Genomic DNA, 23,659 nt, shown 5'->3' with positions numbered 1-23,659 from the left:
TATCATAGGTTCCAATAAACACTATCACACCAGCAGGAGTTTCTGCAGATTCTGGCAAACACCAGAGGGGCTGCTGTAAGATTCCACTGACAGTTACTATTTATTGGGTTGCTGGGGGCTGTTTTGGTCTCTAAAAATCTATGCTTTGTTCTTACCATTAGTCTTTTAACTGTCAGACTCACTTCCAAACTGCCCATAATAGCACAGCGGTGATTTACTTCTGTTTGGGCAAGTACACCCAAGTCCTTCCCCTATCTGTAATAAAAGGCACAAGATTTGCCCATTTGCAGGAACCCATAGCAACAGAAAAGATGAATGTTAGTAAATAGGCCCTGCAAATTAGTATTGATTTTAAAATCTGGGTTTAGTTTCCCTTCAACAACCCACTTAAAAGTGCTATTTGCAAAAGCTGCCACACAAATCCTCCAAGTTCACGAGACATCCTAGTTCCACTAGATTGTAAGCTTTGGAATGATTACAGCCATAAAAATGAAAAAATAAACATTTCAGGAATTTTACGGTTGCATAAAGTGGAATAAGCATGGATATATCTCTCTCCTGCATTTGCATGCAGTTTTATCTAAATAATTCTATAGTGCTTAAGTAATGTGTATATTTATTCAAATGAAGGGGACAGAATGCCAATAATACATTTTCTTTCTACAACTCAGTGTGTCAGCCCATGATAATGAATATTACAAAGGTAGGTTTGGCTGGAAAAACCCTTCTCCTAAGCCAGAAGTGACCCAAAGGATGATAAAATATTTGGAAAGCTCGTCTACAATTGTGCAGACTTTGGACACAAGACAGATCCGTATAGTTCTGCGTTGTCACACTAACAAAGCCAATTTTAAGATAGAGCAGAAAAGGCATTTGCTTTGGGCTCCCAATGTATCCAAGAGGCTCCTGAGGGTGGAGAAATATAGGTCCATTTTACTTTATTGTATAACAGTTTGTATAAAGAGAAAACACAGTAATACACTATAATATGTGGCCAATAATATATGATATTTTTTAGTATGTACCTGTACATCAGGGATGCCCATTTGTAATTCCTGGAGAGCTATGTGTTAACCTCATCTCCATCAGCTTACTCACAATATAGTTGTCAAGGAATGTCGGGAATTGTATTTCTATGAAAGGTGGAAATGAGAGGCTGAAAAAAGAATTGATGAGGATATAAATACAGTTAGTTACAATAGGATTTTAGACACATTTAATAAGTGTATTACTGTTTTAACTTAATGGAAACAAGACTTCAAGGTGCAGAAGGCAATTATGAAATTAGCATGAATTCTTTTCTTACAGGCATCATCACTTCTGAGCAGACATCAGCCTTCAGGTTTGGAGAAACTACAACTCCCAGCACTGCTAAGGGCTGTCAGTGGCTACAGGGAACTGCACTATAACGGCAGCTGGCATAAAAAATTATACAAATAATTTACAGATAATGTGATGCCCCCTAGGCTCAAGTCTGCACCTACAGCCCCCAGATACAAATGGAATGGGCTCATTCAGGGCTGGGGGACACAAATCTGCAGTACTTAATAGTAAGCACTACTATGCTAGAGAGAAAACTGGGTGCAAGATGCAAAGAGCAGTGCCAAGGAGCCATGACAGAGTTCTATTGTGCCTACTGCCTTGTTCCCATTGCGATATCTTGCTTAGTCTGAATGATGTGCAAGGGGTGCCACCCATGGGCTACTCTTGCTGTACACAGACTGGAAAGGCACAAGCAACATGAAAGAAACACAAGTCTTTATGCCAGTCTTGAAGCACAACCACTAGCACCCAGGTGCAACTCAGAGGTAGCAAGCTGCAAAAATGATAGCCCTTTAGACCTTGATATCACTTTTTAAATGAGCCATTATGTATGCCTTTGCATACATGTCTTTACAGGGGGTGCCAGGCTATGTCCTTTACAGCATAAGCCCCTACTTTCCCAGGCAGTTCCTAAGCTCATCCCCAGTATCTCCTGGAACCTGCACTTCAACAACTGCAGGAGGGCTGGCAGTGTTCTTGTCTCAGTTCAGAGAATATTGCTGCTAATTCTGTAAGTCAGTGTCAATGCTGGTTGGCATTGGGCAGGTTGGCATTAGGCAGGTTGGCAGGAGAGAGTGTGCGGCCCAATGCAGAACACTAGGGATCTGCTGCTGCCATGCTGCAAGCCACTTAGGAGCCAGTCATTCTGCGCCCAGACACTATAGTTCCGATAAGAAGAAAGAAATCCTCCTTGCAAGGCTCAACCCAGCCCTCTATCGCTCAGATGAGATGCAGCAGCTCATCAGCTTTGTGCTTTGAATCTGCACAAAATAATAATTAGATCCACCAGCAGCCCTACCCTCCGTCTCACAAGCCGCTCCCAATGGCAGGGCCCTGGCACCCATAGGCTGCTGAGTTTCCCTTCCCTCCCCCTGCACCTCCCTCGCCATTCTCTCATCTGCACCTCTCGGCAGAGACTCTTTTCAAGCAACAGAAGCTGCAGAGCGCTCAGTCTGTCCTGTCTTTGAACTTCCAGCTGGCTGCCACTGCTGGCTGCGCAGGTCACATCTTAACCCCAGATCCCTTGAAGCATCGGGCTGCTTTCCCCTGTGCCTGTTACCGTGCTTCCCATGTGATCTGAGGAGCTGCCCTTGGTGCTGACAGTTCGATGGTACCTTGACCTGTTGTGCTGAATTCTTCAAACTTCCTTGGATGTTGGCAGAGGTTATGGGATGTGATGTGATGGCATGCAGATATTCTTGCAGCAGGGTCCGACATGTGGAATTGTGCTGATGCTGCAGAGGAGATGTGAAGAAGAGGGCTTGGGTGTACACATGAATGTCGCCTTCATCTACCCAGGGCTGAGGAGGAAGACAAGGGATGCTGTTGATCCCCTCCAAAGAGAGTTTTTGGCACCAGGAGATGTTTCTGATCGGCCTTTTGATTGCTTTACGGGAATCCATGGCAGCTCCAACCCCTACAGCTGAGGATATAAATCGGGGAGTTGTAAGTGGCCAACTGGGCAGTTGTTCTCAAATATAACCAGGATGTGTCTGTATGAGGAAGGGATTGCATAGCACTCACCCTTTTCTGTGTTTCTAGAGAATGATCAGTATTCATTTCATACATCATATATGAATGGTGGGGTTTAGGCTCATTGTGCTGCCTATATAGATTGCAGATATTAACCCAGTAGGTGCTGAAGATGAGTGTAATTAAAATACTGAACTTTTAGTGTAACTGGAGCCACCTCCTCTGGGTGAGACGGAATCTCGTTTTTTTGTGCGTAACTGTGTTGCTGCTAAGGAGTGAGAGGGCTGAGCAGTCCACTTCTATTGTGCAGCCAGAGGATCTGAATTAAAAAGGGTTGGGGATAAATAAAACCTCAGAAAAATAGTGATTTCTAGGTTATTGCAAGGTGTGTTTATTTTACACATCTTTAGCCTACATTCTAAAATGAATAGAATGCAAGGCACTGGCTGTAGAACCCAGCCGGCTGTGCTTCTTAGTGTCAGACTCTAACAGGCAAATAGGTAGGTAAAGAGATGTTTTAATGAAGAATAGCCGAGTTAGGCTCATATTTACATGTTTTGATGAAATAATTAGTCATTATGGGAAGGGGCAGTGAGGGATTCAGAAATGGACATGTCACAGCTCCAAAAGTGGGCTCCATTTTGGGAGGTGTTTGGTATCTGGATAGTTAAAACAATCAGAGACTCGGCAAGCCATAGTAAAATATACAGAAATATATTATCTTTATACAGCCTGCTGTACTGGTTATGTAAGGAGTCTGTCTAGTGGTTGAATGTCAACAGGTTTAAGATCTTTAACAATCAAACTAATTAAAAAATGTTTGCTTTTATTTGTTTTTCTTTATCAGTCAACTGCACTATTTTGTAATTAGGGTTCTAGGGTTTGCTTTATAAATAAGACAGTTCTCTGGGGAGGAGGGGGGGACGATGGATTCATTGGTATGTATAGGATCACCAAGCCAGAGTTGACACCAGCTTGCCCTGTTGCCCTATGTTATTAGCTTGTAATTAATCTCTAGCAAATGCCTGAGGCTGATTTATTCACGACTTGTGTTTTGACACTTAAAAGCCAAAGTATCTTCAGTAAGGATTGCTTCTATGCTCATCATTCTCATAATGGCTTTATTATACTGTAAAGTGCGAAAAGGCTGCTAGAGCTATACCATGTTCTTTCCAAACCGCTCTCTGCTCCGTTTCTTCCTGTAGAATAAGTTGGAAAGCCAACAGGAGGTGCATTTTGGTGCTGAAAAGCTCGTTGCTACTCTGCAAACTCATTATTATAAAATGCATACTACACTGTCCATATATATACAAACCAGGTTTTGTACATATACAAGCAAGATCTTTGGCTTCACTATATCTATGATACAAATTATGTGCAAAGGGTACTTCTAATGAATCTATTGGGTGTTCATTAATTAATAGTTCCACTTATCCCACCTTGAATTATCCTCAATTAACCCTCTTACATTCTAATCCTTTCACACAATGTTGAAAACACTGCAGTGGGATCCAATTCAATTAATATAGTAGTATTCTAAAGCTTACACATATGCAAATTGCTACATTATTACACATATCATGTGTCATAATTACTATTTATACTCTTAGTTCATTGTGTGTTTGGAAATAAACCAAATATCCTGCAGAGATCTCCCCACTGTGATGATGAAAAAGATTGGAATAAAATAATACTTATGGCAAGTTCTGCCCATTCCTTGGGTAAAGGATTGCAATGTAGGTCATTTTAAATGTCCCCCACTGTAGAGGCAATTCAGGAAATTGGCGTTCATTAATCTTTTGCTACCAACAAACAGGCAATACATTAGGATATCTGTTGCGAGCCCCACTTGGGAAGAAAATAACAGGCAGGTCACAGCTGGGCCAGATCAGTAGTGCTATAAATCTGACACTGAATAATGTCTCTGGCACACCTTTATAGCCACACGCTGCTAAAAACACCTGCCCTGCCGTGACTTCTGCCAACAGAAACTGAAAGCAGGGCGGTAAATATATTCTGTCCTCCTTGATCAGATATGTTTCTTTGGCGTCTTGAAATCATCCTGACACTTATATCAATGGCATGCAGAGTATCTTTGATGCACCTTTATGTAGCATGGAAATACTGTAGCTGTGGCTGTCAGCAGAAGTGACTGACATCTTTGGTAACCAAGGGGGACAAGGTATGGATAACAACTTTCTTCTTATCTTGAAGAGAAAACTGATATTTTTCCTCAATGGTCTATCAGATAACATAGCATTTATCGCTGGAGAGTGTCACAGCGCTCAGTTGATCTCCAGGGGAAAAAACATTATATCTTTATGGTTTTCTATCTGAGAATGTGTGTTTAACTAGGTTTCATACCAAGATGCTTCTGCCCATTGATTTATTGGGGTGTATGTGATAGTTTTATAAGACTGTATCCATTTAAACCCAAACTACATAGGTGATACCAATTAGTCAAGCACAGGTCTTATTTGGCACCCCAGGAACTTTTTGCATGCTTGTGTTGCTCCCCAACTCTTTTTTAGATTTGAATGTGGCTCCCGGGTCAAAAAGGTTGGGGTCCCATGGAGTACTGCATGGGATTATGGAAACATTGCAGCCTGCAGCCCTACTTTTTAACTGATTAGTGATCCTGTTAAGTGTATAATTTGGTTCAAGCTGCTGTGTGTTAGGCAACCGGACATCATGTTTTTTACTTTTGTGAAACAGCTGGAAAAAACGTGAGGAACTGTTCCATATGTTAAAATAATGCAGGGATTTAATGGTACCTCTGTTATTGTGGAGTTAATAATGCAGAGGCAAGCATGTATCTGCCCCTCACAGAAATGTGGGGGTGAGCTGGAAGTTGGCAAGAAGAAAGGAGTTTATTGATGGCCATGAAGACTGACAGGGCACTTCTGACTACTGTACCCCAGTGGTCTCTGGGAAAACGTTACAGGCAGTCCCTCAGTCATGGCTTTTGGTTTCAGAGTAAATGATATTCCTATCTCAGAAATTATTGTTGTTGCTGTTTTGTTGAATATGCCATCAGCATGCATCATGCATCATGAGCTAGATCTATAACCAGATTTCCTTTATTATGGTATCATCAGGCTAGGCCCCTTTAAGTGTCTACCAGGTTTGGATGCTGAAGGAGTTTATTTAGGCATTTGGTTGTCTGCCATGGAAACTGTGTCTTGTTTGCAAAAGTCACATGACCCCAGAAACAAATGTTACAAACTTGTGGCCAATTAATAAAGATAAGTGTAGTTGGGGCATATTTATCATAGCGTGTAAGTCAACATCACCGGTGATTTTGCCCATAGCAACCAATCAGCAATCAAATTTGAACAGCCACCTACAAATTAGAAAACAAAAGCAAAGATCTTATTGGTTGCTATTGACAACATCAACGTTGATGTTGGCTTACACGCTATAAAAAATATCAAGTTAGTCAAGGTTTAACCCCCAGTCTTAATGCATACAAATATGAGCTACTTAACACATAACATGGTCTCAAAAAAAGCAATTAAATTTGAACATTCACCTACATGTTAGACAACAAAAGAAAAGATCTGATTGGTTGCTATGGGCAACATCACCAGTGATGTAGGCTTATACACTCTAAGAAATATGCCCCTTTGGCGTTCATTATACACATATGGAGCCATCCAGCTCTAGTACAACAGCAGTTCAAAGGAATATGGAAAAATAGTGTAAAGTTAACATAGGGTGGTAGGTTGTTAATCCAACTTGCGAAATGTGGATAAAACAGCCTCAAAGGCTTTTACCAGCTAGTTGCTTACCGTGAAGCCCAAGTACATATTTGAACCAATTATAACTAGAGGTTTGAATCCAAAAACTCAGAATCAGACGACACAATCCAGCCCAACACCAATTCTTCAACTGCAGTACCCATGACCCTTCCCTGTGCCAGTTTAAGCTAATTTTCCAGAATTTTGATTTTGCCGATAAGAATATGAATTTGCAGCAGAATTCAGTTCATTAATGGAGAATCTGGCACTAAATTAAGTCAAATAGATTTTGCCAGTTACTTAGCATTTTAAATGCCTCCAAATAAAAGCCAGAGATGTCATATTAGGCTCCAGGCATTTTGTGAGGGATTATAATGCCAATAGCAGCTTGTAGTACTAACATACTTAACTGTGCACAATGAATTGTTTTGCTAGTAATGACCTAATATATTTAGTCAATCAGCATTGATAATAGAAACTGTTCAGTCTGCCTTCTTGTCATTAAAATAAAAGTCTCACCGTGAAGCTGAATATTGAACAGTATAGACTGCAAACCCATTGCAACTCTCACTGGAAATAGTTCAGGGACATTTAGGACATAAAAATCAAGAGGGTATGGAGTCATTTACAGGAGAGAAATCAGAAGTATGATATTACTGTCTCTTTGCAGAATATGGGTTTGATATTTCTGAATTGGGCCCATTATACAGCAATCTGCAATTCGACATACTGTGCTTTAGTGGAATTACTGTGGAGACTTAAGCTAAATGGCTCCAGATAATGTGGCTCTGCTTTTAGCGACGTCTGAAAAAATGAATGAGTGAACTGCTAGGATGGAAAGGCTCCAGCTCTGTTGCCAACGGATTGCGAGTGGAAGAGTACACGCCGCATGTTGTAGAACTTTCATTATCACTATGCTACTTGGATAATATAAGATAGCAGCATGTGTTTACTTGGAATGAAATTCTGTAAATACCCATCTGAATGCGGAAAAAATGGGCTAGAATTCTGTTTAGTATTGCTCAAGCTTTGTGGTACAACAGGGAGCCTCACACATAAGGGGGGTCTGAGCTCATCTTCACTAACTGGAAATGACTACAGCAGCATCTGTTTAGGAACTGTATCACAGGCATATGTGTCTCACTTAATGGAAGGGCAGCTGTCTCTTGGCCAGTTCATTCCATAGTGTTGGCATTATAATGAGTTGCCCACAATTTGCCCATACCTGGGCTGTAGGAATGATATAATTATATTTCTTGGAATAAATCAGCAAGAGCTATATTGCCTGTCAGAATAAATGCAGTTGATGAATCCTGGGCAAAACCGCTTTTTGGAGGTGTAACCTTAGCTTATATGTATTATTTGTTCACATTGTGCACTATTATCAGTGTGAGGATACCCTCTTATTTAATATCAGAGCGCATTTTCCAAATGTTAAAGAACGGATGGTAAAGCAGAGAGTGCAGGATACATTTTGATAAGGTTATGAAGGGGAATCCGTAATGACAGCTTTGCAGCACTGCAGGACAGGTAAAACCTAATGCAAACGTAACCATAGATATTATTGTGGCATGGGGCTGCTGTGCTGCTAGCTGGAGGGAACAGTTCTGTGACTGTTTCATTTACAGATCATCCCTTTCTTGCTGCCAATAAAGCCAGGCTGTAATGCTTGCACACTGTACCACCCCCTCACTATACTGTATGCTTTTGTACCTTCTATTTTCATAATACTTTCCTCCCTGTGAAGATTACTGATTCAGATTGCAGTTCTACTCTTAAACTGATGCTATCTTGGGCTGGTTGTCCATAAATGTTCTAAATTTCTTCCATAGCTCTCCTGTTGTGTTATAGCGTTCTTTAGCTGGGGCAAGGTCAAATATTTACTGGTGCATGGCCAGCTAAAAAATAAAATAAAAAGCAAGAACAACTACCTAGCTATTAGCATGGCCAATACCCCAGGTACCACCATAGGTATTCCCCTGTACTACTCACTCTTTGCAGGATACATTATAAGAGTAACTGTTACAGCTGGCACAGTCAGCTTTTTCTTTAATGATCTGTTATAGTGTTCATACAATGTAAATCCCATCTTTATTGTTCAGTATGTATTCATTTGTTTTAAATTTTGTCACTGGGAAATCCTTTATACACGCTACTGTTCTGACCAGTACATGGCTTTTGCAGCCACAGCAAATGGTTATGACCCTTATTACAGTAAGTCTGTGATTAGATTAGCTCTTTCCAGGCTCATTTCCATTGGCTGGCATATATTTGCCATTATTTGTCTCTATTAGACATATTGCCAAGTTATCGCTGCAAGCAAAAGAATCATTAAAGAATGTTTATCATGCCGCGCAAGCTCTGTTATAAAACAAGTTTGGTTGCTGTGTCACATAACATAATTAGACTCATTTAGTCTGCTCAATCTGCTCTCTCCCAATATCCCAGCACAGCCTTTACTAAATAATAGGAAATGCAGATTGTTGTATTATGTGCCTGAGCCAACATATTGTTAGTGTCATGGCTTTACAGGGTTCCTTATTAGGGTAAAATGCCAGAAATCTTCATGGAAAAGAGTGCATTTTGGAATCAGTTTTGTAGATAAGATATTTGATAGATCTGCCATCACTTCATGGCTCTAGAGAGCTGGTGTAGGAATGCATTGCAAGTAAGCATGTCTCTGTCACTGATGCTGTTTGCTATAGAGCAAATTAGTCAGAGCTGAGGATCACAGCATCTCACTTAAACAAAATAGCTTTGCAGCATAGCTCTGCCTTGGGTATGGCCTCTGCCGTGGGATAACAGATTGGCACCTGCTGTGGATTGATTGCATCTCTGGTGACATTTACAAGGATTAAAGTTTCAAAGTTTTCATCAAAGTAATTTATTTTGTGCATCTGCATGGCGTTGATGTATATGTCTAATATATGCAGAGCTTTGTAATTTAATAAACAGGAGAGATATGTCTCCATGGTGAACCTGTCAGTCTTTAAATAACAGGCAGCATCTTGACCTGGTTTATCGTTGGCATGGCACGTTCATTAACTATGCAGTCACGCTTGCTTTGCTAGACCCCTGTGTCCATTGGGGGGAAGGATGCTCTTTCCAAACAGGTGCCAGATGTACTGGCTTGCTCTTTGTGTAATTAAATTCCTCTGTCAGGCTTAGCGATGTCTCCTGTAGGACTCACTTGCAATGCAGACAACACAGCCTGGAATTTTATTGTCTCTCACACAACCAACGTTGGTCGCACGTTTGTTGGAAACATGTCTCTGGCACACAGAAAGGGCAAGACCTTGAGTTGGGCTCTACCATTCACTATCTGCCAGAATGCTTACACATTACACACAGAAGGTGCTAGCGCTAGGCAGAATGGGAAAATTGCAAGTTGCACTGGAAGCATGTGCTATAGAATCTACTGTGTGCTTTTGTTGTGCCAGGACAGGGTCCAGATGTGGGCTGCACCTCCTGCTGCTCCATAACTTGTATGTGTTTAATTACGCTCAAGGTATAGAGCAGAGGAGGGATGCCTATGTGCCACCCTTTACCCCTTTTGAATCGAGCACTGCTTAAAGTAGGCAGCACTCAAGGTGCATCTGCACCATTCTTGAGTGGCGTTTTGCGCAGTACCCCATGCAGTGGGCAAAGTGCAAAAAAGCAGCCAATTGCAGCCTTTTTTTTGCACTTTTCACACTGCATAGGGCATTGCGAATGAGGCCTAAAGAATTAATTAGCACCCTGGATATTCAATTAAGGTCTCTTGGTTCTACTGGTAACAAATGGCACGTGTTTATATAACAGCCTAACTCTTTCTAGGGCAATATCACGATGGTCAAAGGATTCATTACAGAGGTAGAATCTAAAGGTATTGATGGTTGATAATCCTGGTTAACTGAGCTGTGACACGGAAATGCATGTAGGATCAGAGAGATAATGTTGTGGAAAATGTAAACTCTATGGGGCAGAGCACTTAATCTTTAATGTACATCTGTTGTGTATTCATTTATAATGTATTGTATTGGCCTGTCTATACTTTTAATGTAATGTGCAACTGTACAGCCCTGCATGCACAATAGAAATATATACCTACATACATTATAATATTAGTGTAATATAGTGTATAGTGTATAATATTAGTGTAAAAAAACTACACTAAGTGGCCAAGCTTGTTTAGTGTTTTAGAGGTTACAAAATTATGCAGGGGAAGATTTTCACATCTCAGCCATACCAAGCAGCAAGATAGCATTTATTATTTTCACTGCACAAAACCAGTAGATTCTAACTGGCGATTGTTGCTATGGGTTACTGTAAATCATAGGTCACATATTGTCCCCTAGAATATCAGAAGCTATTGTAATATTGGCCACATATTATTATCCTTACTTACTGAGCCATTCCTTTTAGCTGTTGATCTGAGGCATGCATGCTCACACAGAGGCTATCCATTTGTTGCTGATGTCAATACCCCGGCATTGCCATTTACCAACATTTTTTTTGGAGGAATACTCATAGACTGCAATGGAAAAAAAGGTTGTGTCACATTGCACTGTGTTGAGCTGAATGCACTGCAGGGCTGAGTGGAATATCTGATTTAATGAGAATGGTCACAAACAATAAACCTGTTGTTGGCTCTAACCAGCAAGACCTCTGCAGTGTATAAGTGCATATAAACGCCAAAGCAGCCGCAGTGAGCTTGTATGTGCTTAATGCATTTTTTATGCATTTGAAAGTTGTTTACAGCCTCAACATTAATTAGAACATGCATCGAAAATTAGAAAATTGCGCATGCCTATACATGCAATGAATTGAAAATGCTTGGATAAACACTTGTTTTCTCAGTGTACTTTTTCTTTATAAAGCAGAAGAAATGCATGAATCTTGCACCTATGTAAAATGAGCCCTGAACTGTATATATACAGTATATATATATATATATATATATATATTTATATATATTTTTTTTTTTTTTTACGTTTCTTATTGTCAGTCCTACCACCTTATTGGATAGTTCTGCAGAATATGCTGACTCCTTATGGATACTAATAATAATGAGCAGAATAGGTGGATTTGGGGGTTCACGTTGCAAAAGTTTCTATGGTTTCTAGTTCAACAGCTGCAGGCCCCACAGGTATAAGATCCCTAATACATGGACTAGAGAAGTTATTTAGCGAAGGCTGGCTGTGTTTATTGATTCGCCGAGCTACTTGTCAGTAATACAAGAGAGAGAGATGAAATATGAGGCACCGAGAGAACCTCGGCTTTATGACTTTAGTGAAGAGAAATCGCTAATGAATTGGATCCTGTTGTTCTGTTCAATCACTGCACCTTCTTCACCGATAATGAAGTCAGAACGTCTTGTGACAACTTCTCTGAAGCGTTCGCTCTGGGAGTAAGCGGTTTGCTGCTTCTTAGATGATCATGAATCAGTAGCATCCGAGCGCTCACATAGACATCCCAACTTCTACTGAATGTTACTGAGACCTCCCGCATCCCACTCTTTCCTCTCGGTGACCTCATTAGTTCTTTATTCCTGAACTCTTTATTCGGCTTGGACAGCTGTATACTGAGGAGTCTTTAATGGGGGTGATGACGGGCTAAATAGTGATGAGGTTGGACTGTGGGTCACATCTCGGCTCTGTGGTGCTTTGTGAAATTATCTATTTTTAGCGTTGGTTTTTGACTATTTATACATTACATAGGAATGACTGCAGAACGAAAGACAAAGCTCTTTTATGGCCTGCAGACATGGCACAAGAACGCTTGTGGCTCATTAATTTTCAATTCACTCTGAGACCTTTGTATTTACTGTCCTTTTCCTAGGATTGTATTTACTGTCCTGTTTATTTTAATCTCTCTTTTCCAAAATACTTTCGAAATCCATTATGTTTAATTTCACCCAATCTAGATGAGTAAAGTCAGATACTGTAAAGGGAAGAATCTGTTGAAGAAACAACTGTTCTAGAATGGGGCATACATGGGAACATACAGTGTGGGATTATGTGTCTGGGGGGAGGTAAAGGAATATTTGGTATTCACTCTTACTCCTTTTAGTAGATAGAGTTGCATGTTAAATACCAGGAACATACAAACCATGGCCTTCTACCTCTTCTTGTTCTGTGTCTCCTTGTTTCAGCTGTTAAAAGAGTATTCTGGAAACTGTAGCCCTACAACAGCTGGGAGGCTACAGACAAGACATTCCTGTTACATACCAGTGTTTTCCCTACATTACTGATTTCCTGACCTGTCATTGGGACACATCAACAGGGATCTGTTTCAGAATTTTCACACAGAAGTTGATTGAGTCATTTTGATAGATCTGTCTGTTAAACTATTTCTGTGAGGATAACTTAAGATAGATCATACTAACAGTAGCCATTTGGCTTTGTCTTGTTGGTAGTCTGGCATTAAAGGGCAGAGGCCATTGATCCCTATGGGGTTGATCCCAAATGCAGCTACTTGTAACATTCGGGCACTGAATTGTACTTTGCCCCAACACGTCATGAGCTGAAATATGAACATCTTTCATTTCACCTCTGTTATTCAGTGAAGTACATAAAAAAGAAATCCACTCTGAGCAACCAGAAAAAACCCCAGAATGTGAACTGAGAGTGGTCCTGGGGGCAGATCAAGCTGATTAATTCTTTCTAAAAATCACAATTCTGCCAAAGTAAAAGCTCAGACACAAATAATTCATTCTTTTTTTGTAGCCCAATAGGTTTGCATTGTTAATTAAAAAGAATATGCTCCTTAGAAACGTTTTATTAGCAAATTAGCCAAAAACACTGATGATAGTTTAATAAATGTTGCCAGAGCTCCCTCTAGTGGAGATTACAGTTATGATATTGTTTCTCCCACAGCCAGTTAGATTGTATTCCCAGCACATCTGCCCTGAAGCCAGAAGCTTTTGTATTTGTCTCGTGAGCTGTCAGTGTTGCTCAGATTGTTAAGCAGAGAAAGCTCTTTGTGTAATAAATAAGCATTGGAATTTTCATTCAAAGAATTGCAAATAGGTTTATGCCACATAGTGTTAGAAGCTTGAGACATTAAGATGCATTGTAAATGGAAGTACCTGCACCAGAATTTATAATATTTTTGAAATATTCTCCCACAGTTAAATGAAGTTTATGCCATAAAGGATCATTTTAGCTTAAAAAATACACATCATCAAAGTAAACATTTTTTCATCATTATTCTTTGAAAACCGTTCATTATCAGTAAAGTGAATGAGCCAAATTCAGTGGGTCATGCCAATATGTTATGCATCCCCCATTAACTCTAATCACTAACCTGAAATCCCAGGCCAGCACCCTCTTCTCCAAAAAAGCACAGCACGGTGCTGAGTTGAAAAGTACCCCAGTGCATTTTTACAGTAGAAATACAGTGGGCCAGGGACTCAGGTTAGAGATAGGAGTCACTGGGGTTATCACCCACAATAAATGTGCCTTTTGCTGTTCTTTAATTTATTAATTTCACTAACAGAAGAGTAGAGTATACATTAGAGTGCTAAAGGCATTCATTTAGTAATGTCATCTTCCTGTCACATCCAGTTGTCTAGTCGTGCTGTGCGACTGGGACTCTGTACATTCAGTTGCTTACAGATCCTCTGCCTGCTGTTGTTTTCTGACATGTTGTCTGCTATGACAATAACAGAATGAGGTACAAAATGAGAAATCGAGTGGAAGACATCAGAATGGCATATTAAAGCAGAGAAGCAAAATGTGTAAAGCTAACGCATAAAACTACACACCATTATATATGCATGTACCAATATAAGAAATGTAATGGGCTTAATTTAATTAAGTAATGTGATGATGGTATGCTCATAATTGTAAATGGTAATTGCTGGCTGGCACTGTTCCATAGAGCATTCATAGAGCATGAATTGGGTAAAAATGGTTAGTCCCATATTCCTACTTTCTGTCCCTGGACTTTTCGTACGTGGAAATGTCCCTGGTTGTGTCTTCCTGGTCTTATAAATGTCATACTTTTTAAAACTGGCAAACTTTTAGGGTTTCTAATGGCCAGAAATCAGCTTTCAGTGCCTGCTTTTCTTCTATAATATAATAGCTATTGAAAGAGCAATTCAAGGGCAGTCAGAGAATAAGAATAGAAGTATTGTGCTTTTTGCACTAGACTTGGTGTACCAACTCAAAGGAACAGCAGTCAATGACAGTAACAATCTGTGCCTCTGAGGTGATATTCAGAATATCTACATCTTTATTTACTTGTTTGCTCTTCCTGCTAAGCCGTGCATATGGGTTATAGCTAAGCTAAGTTTAGGCATTGTCATAAAACATCAAAAACCTTTTTGAAATGTACATGAAGATATTTTAAGATATTATGTTTTCAAGATATATTAGCCATATTAGCCATTTTTAAACTACTAATATAATAAATTTGAAACAGCAACAACACCTGGTGGTAATTTTGGCCAGCTGGGTAGTCGGCTGAAAATTAAAAGGATTCTGTCAGGGGAAAACGTGTTATTTTTAAACACATCAGTTAATAGTGCTGCTCCAGCACGTCATATACTAAAATCCGTTTTCAAATGAGCAAACTTTTTTTTTATATTTAATTTTGAAACTTGACATGTAGCTAGCCATTTTCTTACTTTCCCATGTGACCTATTGGGCTTTGATAAACTTCAGTCACACTTTACTGCTGTGCTGCAAGTTATGTTACCCCCACCCCCCAATCAAAAGGATGATGACAAGATAACAGCTCTCTGGCACCTACTCTAAAGGATTCAGCTGCTTGAACTGACAGCACCTTTATGCTTCTGTGCTGCTGCCGCTGCTCTATTTTGGGCTAAGTATCACTGCCGGTCGGGAAACCTCCCTGTGGGGAAACAGGCAAAACTGCCAATATTTCCTTCCATTTACTTAAAGATGATGGCCAACGGTAAGATTTGTCGACCACCGACATATCTCCTGAAAATTCCTTTGCATTGGTGTGAGTATGGATCTGTTTATAAAATGAAATGGATTGGGTGACTTCAGGCTAAAGAACAAAAACTGGAAAAACTGGCCCATGTAACCATTAGCCTGAATTAGCTTGTAAAGTAAAGGATATATAGATGTACACACACAGTATGCACTTATAAATAATAGTAGCACCATAAAAACATTAAATACAGTGAGAGGCAGCAGGAACTTTAGCCCTAAATACATTAAATTTAGTAAAGGCTGGAACTTTGGTTATCTGAAGCCTGGAGAAAGTTTCCATATTGTATAGATCAAAATTAATTATGAATTGTTTGCATTGCTAAACATGCTCCCATGCTAGATACTAGTGGTAGATTTGAGAATAGCACCCAAGCAGAAGAAGTAGGAAACAGTCAAGTCCAACCCAACATGGAAAATAAGACTGAGTAGGAGCTTATCTGAAATCAGTTCTATTGTGCAGTGCTGGCTCCTTCTGAAAGCTCAGAATCAGACACAACGCACTGAGAAACACTTTTTTTCCAAGGATAGTTATATAGTTACATAGGGTTGAAAAAAGACCAGAGTCCATCAAGTTCAACCTATCCAAGTAAACCCAGCACACACAACCCACACGTAAGGATAGAATTTTATTTTTTGCCATTGCCGAGCTATAATGACAAAACCAACCGAAATGGAAAAAATGACTTATTAATATGGAAAAAAACATTTAACTAGGAAAATATTTTGGAAACGCCAGCTAAAGAATCATTTTGAAAAATAAGACTTTTCCTAAAAATGGAATAAATACATCCTATGCGAAAAAAAACCCATTTATAATTGAAATCAAGTAGGACAAATAAGACTTCAAGGTTAAGGTTTTTGATGAATGTGCCCCGTATATTTTACAGAGTCCTATCCCATTATATCCTAGATGTATTTCTCTATTAAAAACAACACTTTACCCTGAAACATGCCATAGGTAAGTACAAAGAAATATTTTCTAGCCCTAGTCCCAGGCTATATGCACAGAGCTTCTGTTTAAACGCACAAATCTATTAATGGTCGCTGTTTGTAGGTTCATTTCTAGTTAGTGGTAGCTTTGGGATTAGACAGGTGAATAATGTGGTTGTTCTGATAAGAAAAACCTTCTCTCACAGCAAGTATCTCATATAAATCCAGTAATAGCTTCCTGCTGAACCAGCCATTCTGTCCTGCTGCACCCAGTGTGTACAACTAATGCAAAAAGTATATCATTCAACCAGACATGCAAAACCTATGGTTATAACTTTCAACATGTCCAGCTTGTATGCCATCACCTGTTCTGCAATAGCTACAGGGTCAGTGGATGTAATTTGTGCTTTTCACAGAACATAATTCTCATGCTGTAGTCAGCAATTGCAGATAGACATTATTTTCAATTGTCTCTATATATGACATAATATATGGAGTGCTCTAACTTTATAATGTCAGAAGGGTCCCAGGGTCAAAACTGGAAACATACCAAGAATGACCACAGGCCAAAGGTGAGCCTTAAATACCATAACTCAGTACTGATGCATATAAATTACAGATAAGGTAAGGGACCCATACATTTTACTTTGCTTCAGCTTTTGCTAGACTTGGAAAAAGCATAAATAATGAAGAATGTTTTCCTTTGGTGTTTACTTTGCCTTCTGTCTCTTAATTTTTAATCTATTTGGATAGCAAATGAACCTGTCAGGCCAGGTTTTACTTCTCTGTGGAATGTGAAAAGCCATACTCTTGTCTTATTTGTCTGCTATAGAAAACATGATGGAATGAAGCTGATGGGCTTATGCTGGTTAATTGCAATCTGAGATCCTTACAGTGGCATTTGTACAAGAAGGGGCTTCCAGCTCAGTGAGACAGCCAGCTGCTGAGCCATTACCTAACCCCCTGTGTGTTCCAGAAAGGCTTTTAGGGACATTTACAGAGTGGGCATAGCCAACCCATTTAGTGTTTGGCAATGACACTAGGCACAGTGCAAAACCCATATGAGGATACAACTTGACATCTCCAAACGCATGCCCCTTCCTTGGCAGTGTGGTCAGGAACACCCTGCAGAAATAATATTTAGCACACAGGCTTCCATATTCTAGGATAGCTTAATATCCCTTTTGTGTAAGTGTTATTTCAAGTACTTTGCCTGCATATGAACAATTTGATGATTGCAGGAATACTTCTAATATTAATTAGGTTCATACATTAAGCAGAAATAGATCCTTGAAGATTGTCAGGAGGAATCTGCACTCCCTCATGTGAATTCCCAAGGCATTGACTTATTTTCCCAAAAATTGTTTAGGCTTTAGTTTATGCACAATGAATAAACAGAAATGCTGGTGCCCAACTAAAGAAAAATGTAGACATATGTCCAACTTGTGACCCTCCAACTTCTGTTGAAATACCTAATATCTAATACAGTTAGGACACCCAGGGAAGTGGGTTACATTCAGACCCTTTACATATAAGTTCAGCCCCCATAGCAATATAAATGGGGCAATATAAAATATGTGACACAAAGTTATGCGGTTTTTCAATTTGAATTTTTCAAATTTGTTTGAGAGTTTGTAGACCCATTGAAAATAATTGATATAATACAAATTCAGTGCATTTGAGGGTTTTTTTTCATGGTTTAATTCGAGTTAATTTTTTAATAAATTAACATTTGAGTTTAGTAAAATGTCTAGTTTATTTGAACTGAGAAAAAACTCTAGCATTCACAAATTCAAATGTTGCTAAATAAGCCTTTAAGGGGGTAATTTATTAATGCTTTAATTAAAATTTTCCCACAATTTGATTTTGCACAAAAAGTTTTGGAAAATACAGAAACTACGGTTTCCAAAACTCAAATGTTCGCTATTTATTAAGGACAAAAATCGGAAAAACTTGAATGTAAAACTTTGGCATCGGAAAGCTTGCCAGTTCATGTAGAAGTCAATGGGAAAAGCAAAATGTATTTTTCAATTTGAGCTTTTCAAATTTTTTTGAGAGTTTGTAGACACATTGAAAACGATGGATAGAATACAAATGTAGTAAAATAGTGCATTAGTTACTGCCCTCACTGCAATTAATATGGCAGGATGCAAGGTCAGCCTGGGGTGTGCGACGCCCACCGGGGCTGCTACCCCAGGGGCCTCCGCTGCCCACCCCCTCCCCCACCCCAGCCCCTCCCCCCCATGCATGCACCTTATACTTACTTTTACCGCGTTTGGGGGCGGAGGGAAGCGAGGGAGTGATGGAGGAGGGCAGGCAGAGTTCCAACTTCCAAATTCTTCTTTTCTTTACTTACTAGAAGCCACTCAAGCTTATTATTACATTATTATAATTACATTAGTTTATTTAAGTAAAAAAATAGGTGGTTTTCCTATGAGGTCGCAGTGTTCCTTCCAAATTTCTGGTGTCTGTGGCCTTGCTGAAATGTACAGACGTAACACAAAAACTGCAATAAGCAAAGCAAAAAAATCTATGATATGAAATTAAGATGTATAAGGTGACGTGTTGAATTGACAGCTGTTTGCTTTATATTTGCAGTTTAATGTCACTCTCTTTGAAGCACCGTGCCCTCACTTGACACAATACAATAGAATAAAGTGAATAAATCTCTAGCATGAAATGATATGAAGACTGAAAGAACTAACAAGGATCATGGTTTAATAATAGACAGGCAACTATTTCTAATCTTCAAGGATTTGGGCTGCCTCGGATAGTTCATACGGTTTTGTGGAAAACAGACATTGCACAGCTTTATTCACAAAAACAGGTCCTGGCTTTGTAATTATTTAACTTTTATACAGTAGATTGTATTTTAGAAAAAGTATTATATGCAATTAGGCTAGTCCTAATTGGTTGTCTCTAATATAGTTCATATAGAAGTGTCTCTTTACAGTTATTCCTACAGACTGGAAGCATTGCCTCTGCATTATCTTTTGGTTAATGCTCTTACATCTTGTAAAACAATGTAGCCCTAATAAAAGGGGGCCTCTTTAAAAAATAATTATATAATTAAAAACACATAATTGCAGTCTTTAATCATGTTGGTGCTCATTGCAAAGCAGATATGCAGTGCCCCATATTTTATATAAAGAAAGGCTGTTGAAGTTAAGGGCATTTAGCTTTTGTAACAACATGTGCCAACAGAGACCTAAACACTAAACACAAGAAAAAAAAATCTGTTATTGTTGCATTCTTTGATCACATTAATCATGGGTGCAGACCCAGAGGACTGCCACAAATTAACATGTGGCGAGCCATGCAATGCATTAAAGCATACTGTAGGGCAGTGATCCACAACCAGTGGCTCGGGGGCAACATGTTGCTCACCAACCCCTTGGATGTTGCTCTCAGTGCCCCCAAACCAGGTAGTTATTTTTGAATTCTTGACTTGGTGGCAAGTTTTGGTTGGATGAAAATAAGATTTACACCAAATAAAGCCTCCTGTAAGTTGATAGGGTGCATAGAGGCTGCCTAATAGCCAATCACAGCCCTTATTTGGCACCTCCATGAACATTTATGGTGCTTGTGTTGCTCTCCAAGTATTTTTACATTTGACTGTTGCTCATGAGTAAGAAATGTTGTAGACTCATGCTGTAGGGCATTGCATCAATGAATACCTAGAATTACATGCTGCTGCTTTATGTTATCCGTTTAGTTACATACAACTGCATTATCTCCTGAATCTGGTTTTCTTTGTAGGTAACAGTCTCATGAGGCGTTCGAACTTTTTGTTTATGCTGATGGCCTAATGATACATTTAACACAAAACAATTGTTGGCTTAAAATGTTTTGCTTTTAATATGTTACTCAGGTACCATGAATAACCTGTAACATATAAAGTGATTAAAGAACCCCCTATTGTTAAATATAAGAATATTATAAGTTACCAAGAAGTTCTATAGCCAAGTGATTTTCTACTCCGAGGTGACTATTTTTATCATCATATTTTACAACAGGTACATTCTTTATTATGATACACAAGTTTCAATGAGTCATGTGACAAATTACATCACTAAGCATAGATTATAACTGATGACATAACTAAGTACCAATTATAACTGATGACATTGCTAAGCACCGTTTATAAGGAAATAATTTACAGGATACTAATGGCTCTTTTTTATTATATGTAGATCTAAACCCAATTGTATTCTGCAAAGCTTGTCTGTTATGTAACCAGCTCTTTCACCTTTATTGGGTTGAATGGTTGCCCCCATGGCTACAAAGCAGCTATTTATCTAAACTAGTAATCGGAAGCATACATACAACTTATCCAGTTCAGGGTAACAGTACATTATGTTTTTTTTTATATTTTAATGTTTTATTGATTTTATAAAGAAAAATGACAACAGTCAAGTTTAGCACACCTATTATGCAATGTAATTTAGCATAACACACTTTTCAGATCACGTAGGAAACAGGGGTCAGTCTAGTTTGGGCTGAGCAAAGGTGAGAACTTTTCCTCAGGCAGCAGGGAGCAGCCAGTTACTAGAGGTGGCAATAACTTTGAGAGCCCAATTTTCATTTTTATAATGAGAATTTAGCTCTGCTAGTGCAGAGTGCACTGTTACACTCTCAGCATTAGCGATGTGGCTCCCTCTGGACCCGCTTCGATGCTAACGTTGTGGGAGAGAGGGGGAGGCATCAGGACAGCTGCAGCCCAGCATTGCCGCTGAGTATGGTGGTGCATATTAGAAGAAGTGTTTATTCTGAATATGTGGAGCTTCCATCAGTGGGGTCTTACTTTTCATTGGCAATGGTGATAGTCATTGGGGTCCCAAATTAGGCTTCCATTACAGATGTGCAGGTCATGGTGTTCTGAAACATTACATAAGTATAAACATTTCTAACAAATGTAGTAATGTATTTAATTAGAAGGAGAAGATAGTAAAAAAAAAGAGAGAGAGCATAGTGCATAGCTCCCAACTATCCTGATTTTTGCAGAACAGTCCCTCTTTTGACAGCTCAACCCGCAGTCCCGGATTCTTACTGAAAAGTCCCTTATTTCCCTTGATCTCCTGCACTGAAAACTAAAAAAGAAATTTAATTAAAAAGTAGCTTTTGGCAGAGAGCCCAGAAAGTTAAACAAGCTTCACCTGCACTTAGATATATTGTTTCTCACATTTAATTAAATAAGTAGGCTTTTGGCAGAGAGCCCAGAACGTTAACAAGACACACCTGCACTGAGATACAATTGTAACTAATAAGCTAAACAGCTCTCTTGGGGGAACTGAGACCTGCTGCTTAAAGGGCAATTTCAGCTTTTTTAACAAATCTGAAATAACACATAAAACAAGACCCCCAAAACCCCCAGAAATGTGTTCAAACTTCAAATAACCTGCCAAATTTAGTCAAATGGGAGTGGTATGTAAGGGGTGTAGTTGCAAAAATGGTCCATGTCAAAAACTTTGCTGCGCTGCGCATAACTTTTTTTTTTGTACCTCTTTCCATTTTCAAAATGTTGGGAGGTATGATAGTGTATGGGTGTAGAGAAACCATAGTGGGCGGTGAAGAAGGAGTGATAGGTTTGCACTGGCCAGTACTGTAGACAGAGATGCGGATGTATTTTTATAGTACAGGTATCGGACCCCTTATCCGGAAACCCGTTATCCAGAAAGCTCCGAATTACGGAAAGCCCGTCTCCCATAGACTCCATTATAAGCAAATAATTCAGAATTTTAAAACTGATTTCCTTTTTTTATGTAGAAATAAAACAGTACCTTGTAATTGATCCCAACTAAGATATAAATAATCCTTATTGGATGCAAAACAATCCTATTGGGTTTAATTAATGTTTTATTAATTTTTTAGTAAACTTAAGGTATGGAGATCCAAATTATGGAAAGACCCCTTATCCGGAATACCCTTGGTCCCGAGCATTCTGGATAATGGGTCCTATACCTGTACCACTATGCTGAGTATGAGTGATTTATGAGATTTATGAGTCAGTATTTGAGCTTCTTCCTCAGCATGGTGGCGACAAACAGTACATTATATTTTAATATATTTTATTTTGTTTAATATTAAAATATTTTGATTTTAAAAAGCTTTTATTTTTGTGTAACTATGTGCTTTTAAATGTATGCAAATCACTTTACCATTATATTAGTACAATTTTAATTAACAATGTCATATTTTAGGCAAAAATGACAAATTCTATTTTTGGTAGGGTGTCCATTTAATATTTGACTTCTGAAGGAGAGCTGGTCTCACTGGATCTAGAGCTGGGGGGGTAGGAAACTGTATACAGACATATTCATTGTCAATCAAGCACTCCAGGGACATTTATTCATCAACAAGACTATGCTATGAATGCAAGGTCATCGCCCCCTTTAGAGGACACTAGAGGAAGAAAAAGTACATTTTTTATATGAAAGGGTTGAATTTTCCTGTAAAGGATACACAGCACTGAGATGAATTCAAGTAAACATCAGTATCCAAGCAGAAATGACATTGCCATCATACTGAGAGGAAAGATTTTTTTTTTCCCTATCAAGGCATAATTTCAGTTTTCCTTTGGCTGCTTTATGGAGAAGGCAAAGGGGATCTGCAAAGGTTGAGCTTGATGGACATATATTCAAGCTCAATAACTATGAAAGATGAATTTCTTTATTACCGACTTCGCTAGGGAAATGCAGCTTCAAAGAGAAAATGAGATAAACTATCTAACTGATTATACCGTATATATGAGAGTGTACACTGAATCTGACTATAATACAGGCAAAATGGTTTATCACTTGTGATTATACTACAGTATCTATACCCCTTCTGCGTCTGTCAGGCAGTTTAGGAAAGCACATAAAAGTCTGCATATTGCATGAAAGTGACAGTAGAAATTTGAATTAAAAGTCAACTTCCTGCTGGCAACTTTTTCTGAGTCTGATTGTGGTGCACAGGTTGTGGTTACAGGAAATATAAATGCAAACATTCCTATATAGTATAACTGGATTTGTATTGGAGGGCAAACCC

General features: G+C 39.0%; 1 protein-coding gene across 2 annotated transcripts in view; it reads left to right on the top strand.

Annotated features, from left to right (window-relative positions):
• Nucleotides 1-2,452: 2,452 nt before the first annotated feature.
• The window catches only part of mmp17 (matrix metallopeptidase 17), a 59,785-nt gene continuing 38,578 nt past the window's right edge, over nucleotides 2,453-23,659 (top strand). Inside the window, exon 1 of one of the 2 annotated variants that reach the window (XM_012966783.3) lies at nucleotides 2,453-2,988. In XM_012966783.3, the coding sequence (XP_012822237.1) occupies nucleotides 2,863-2,988 (126 nt within the window). In that variant the 5' untranslated portion in view covers nucleotides 2,453-2,862. 2 annotated transcript variants of the gene reach the window in all.

The sequence above is a fragment of the Xenopus tropicalis genome, chromosome 1 (genome assembly GCF_000004195.4).
Source record: "Xenopus tropicalis strain Nigerian chromosome 1, UCB_Xtro_10.0, whole genome shotgun sequence".
NCBI lineage: Eukaryota > Metazoa > Chordata > Amphibia > Anura > Pipidae > Xenopus > Xenopus tropicalis.
Note: the sequence above shows the minus strand (reverse complement) of the source record. Positions and strands in the feature narration are given on the sequence as shown.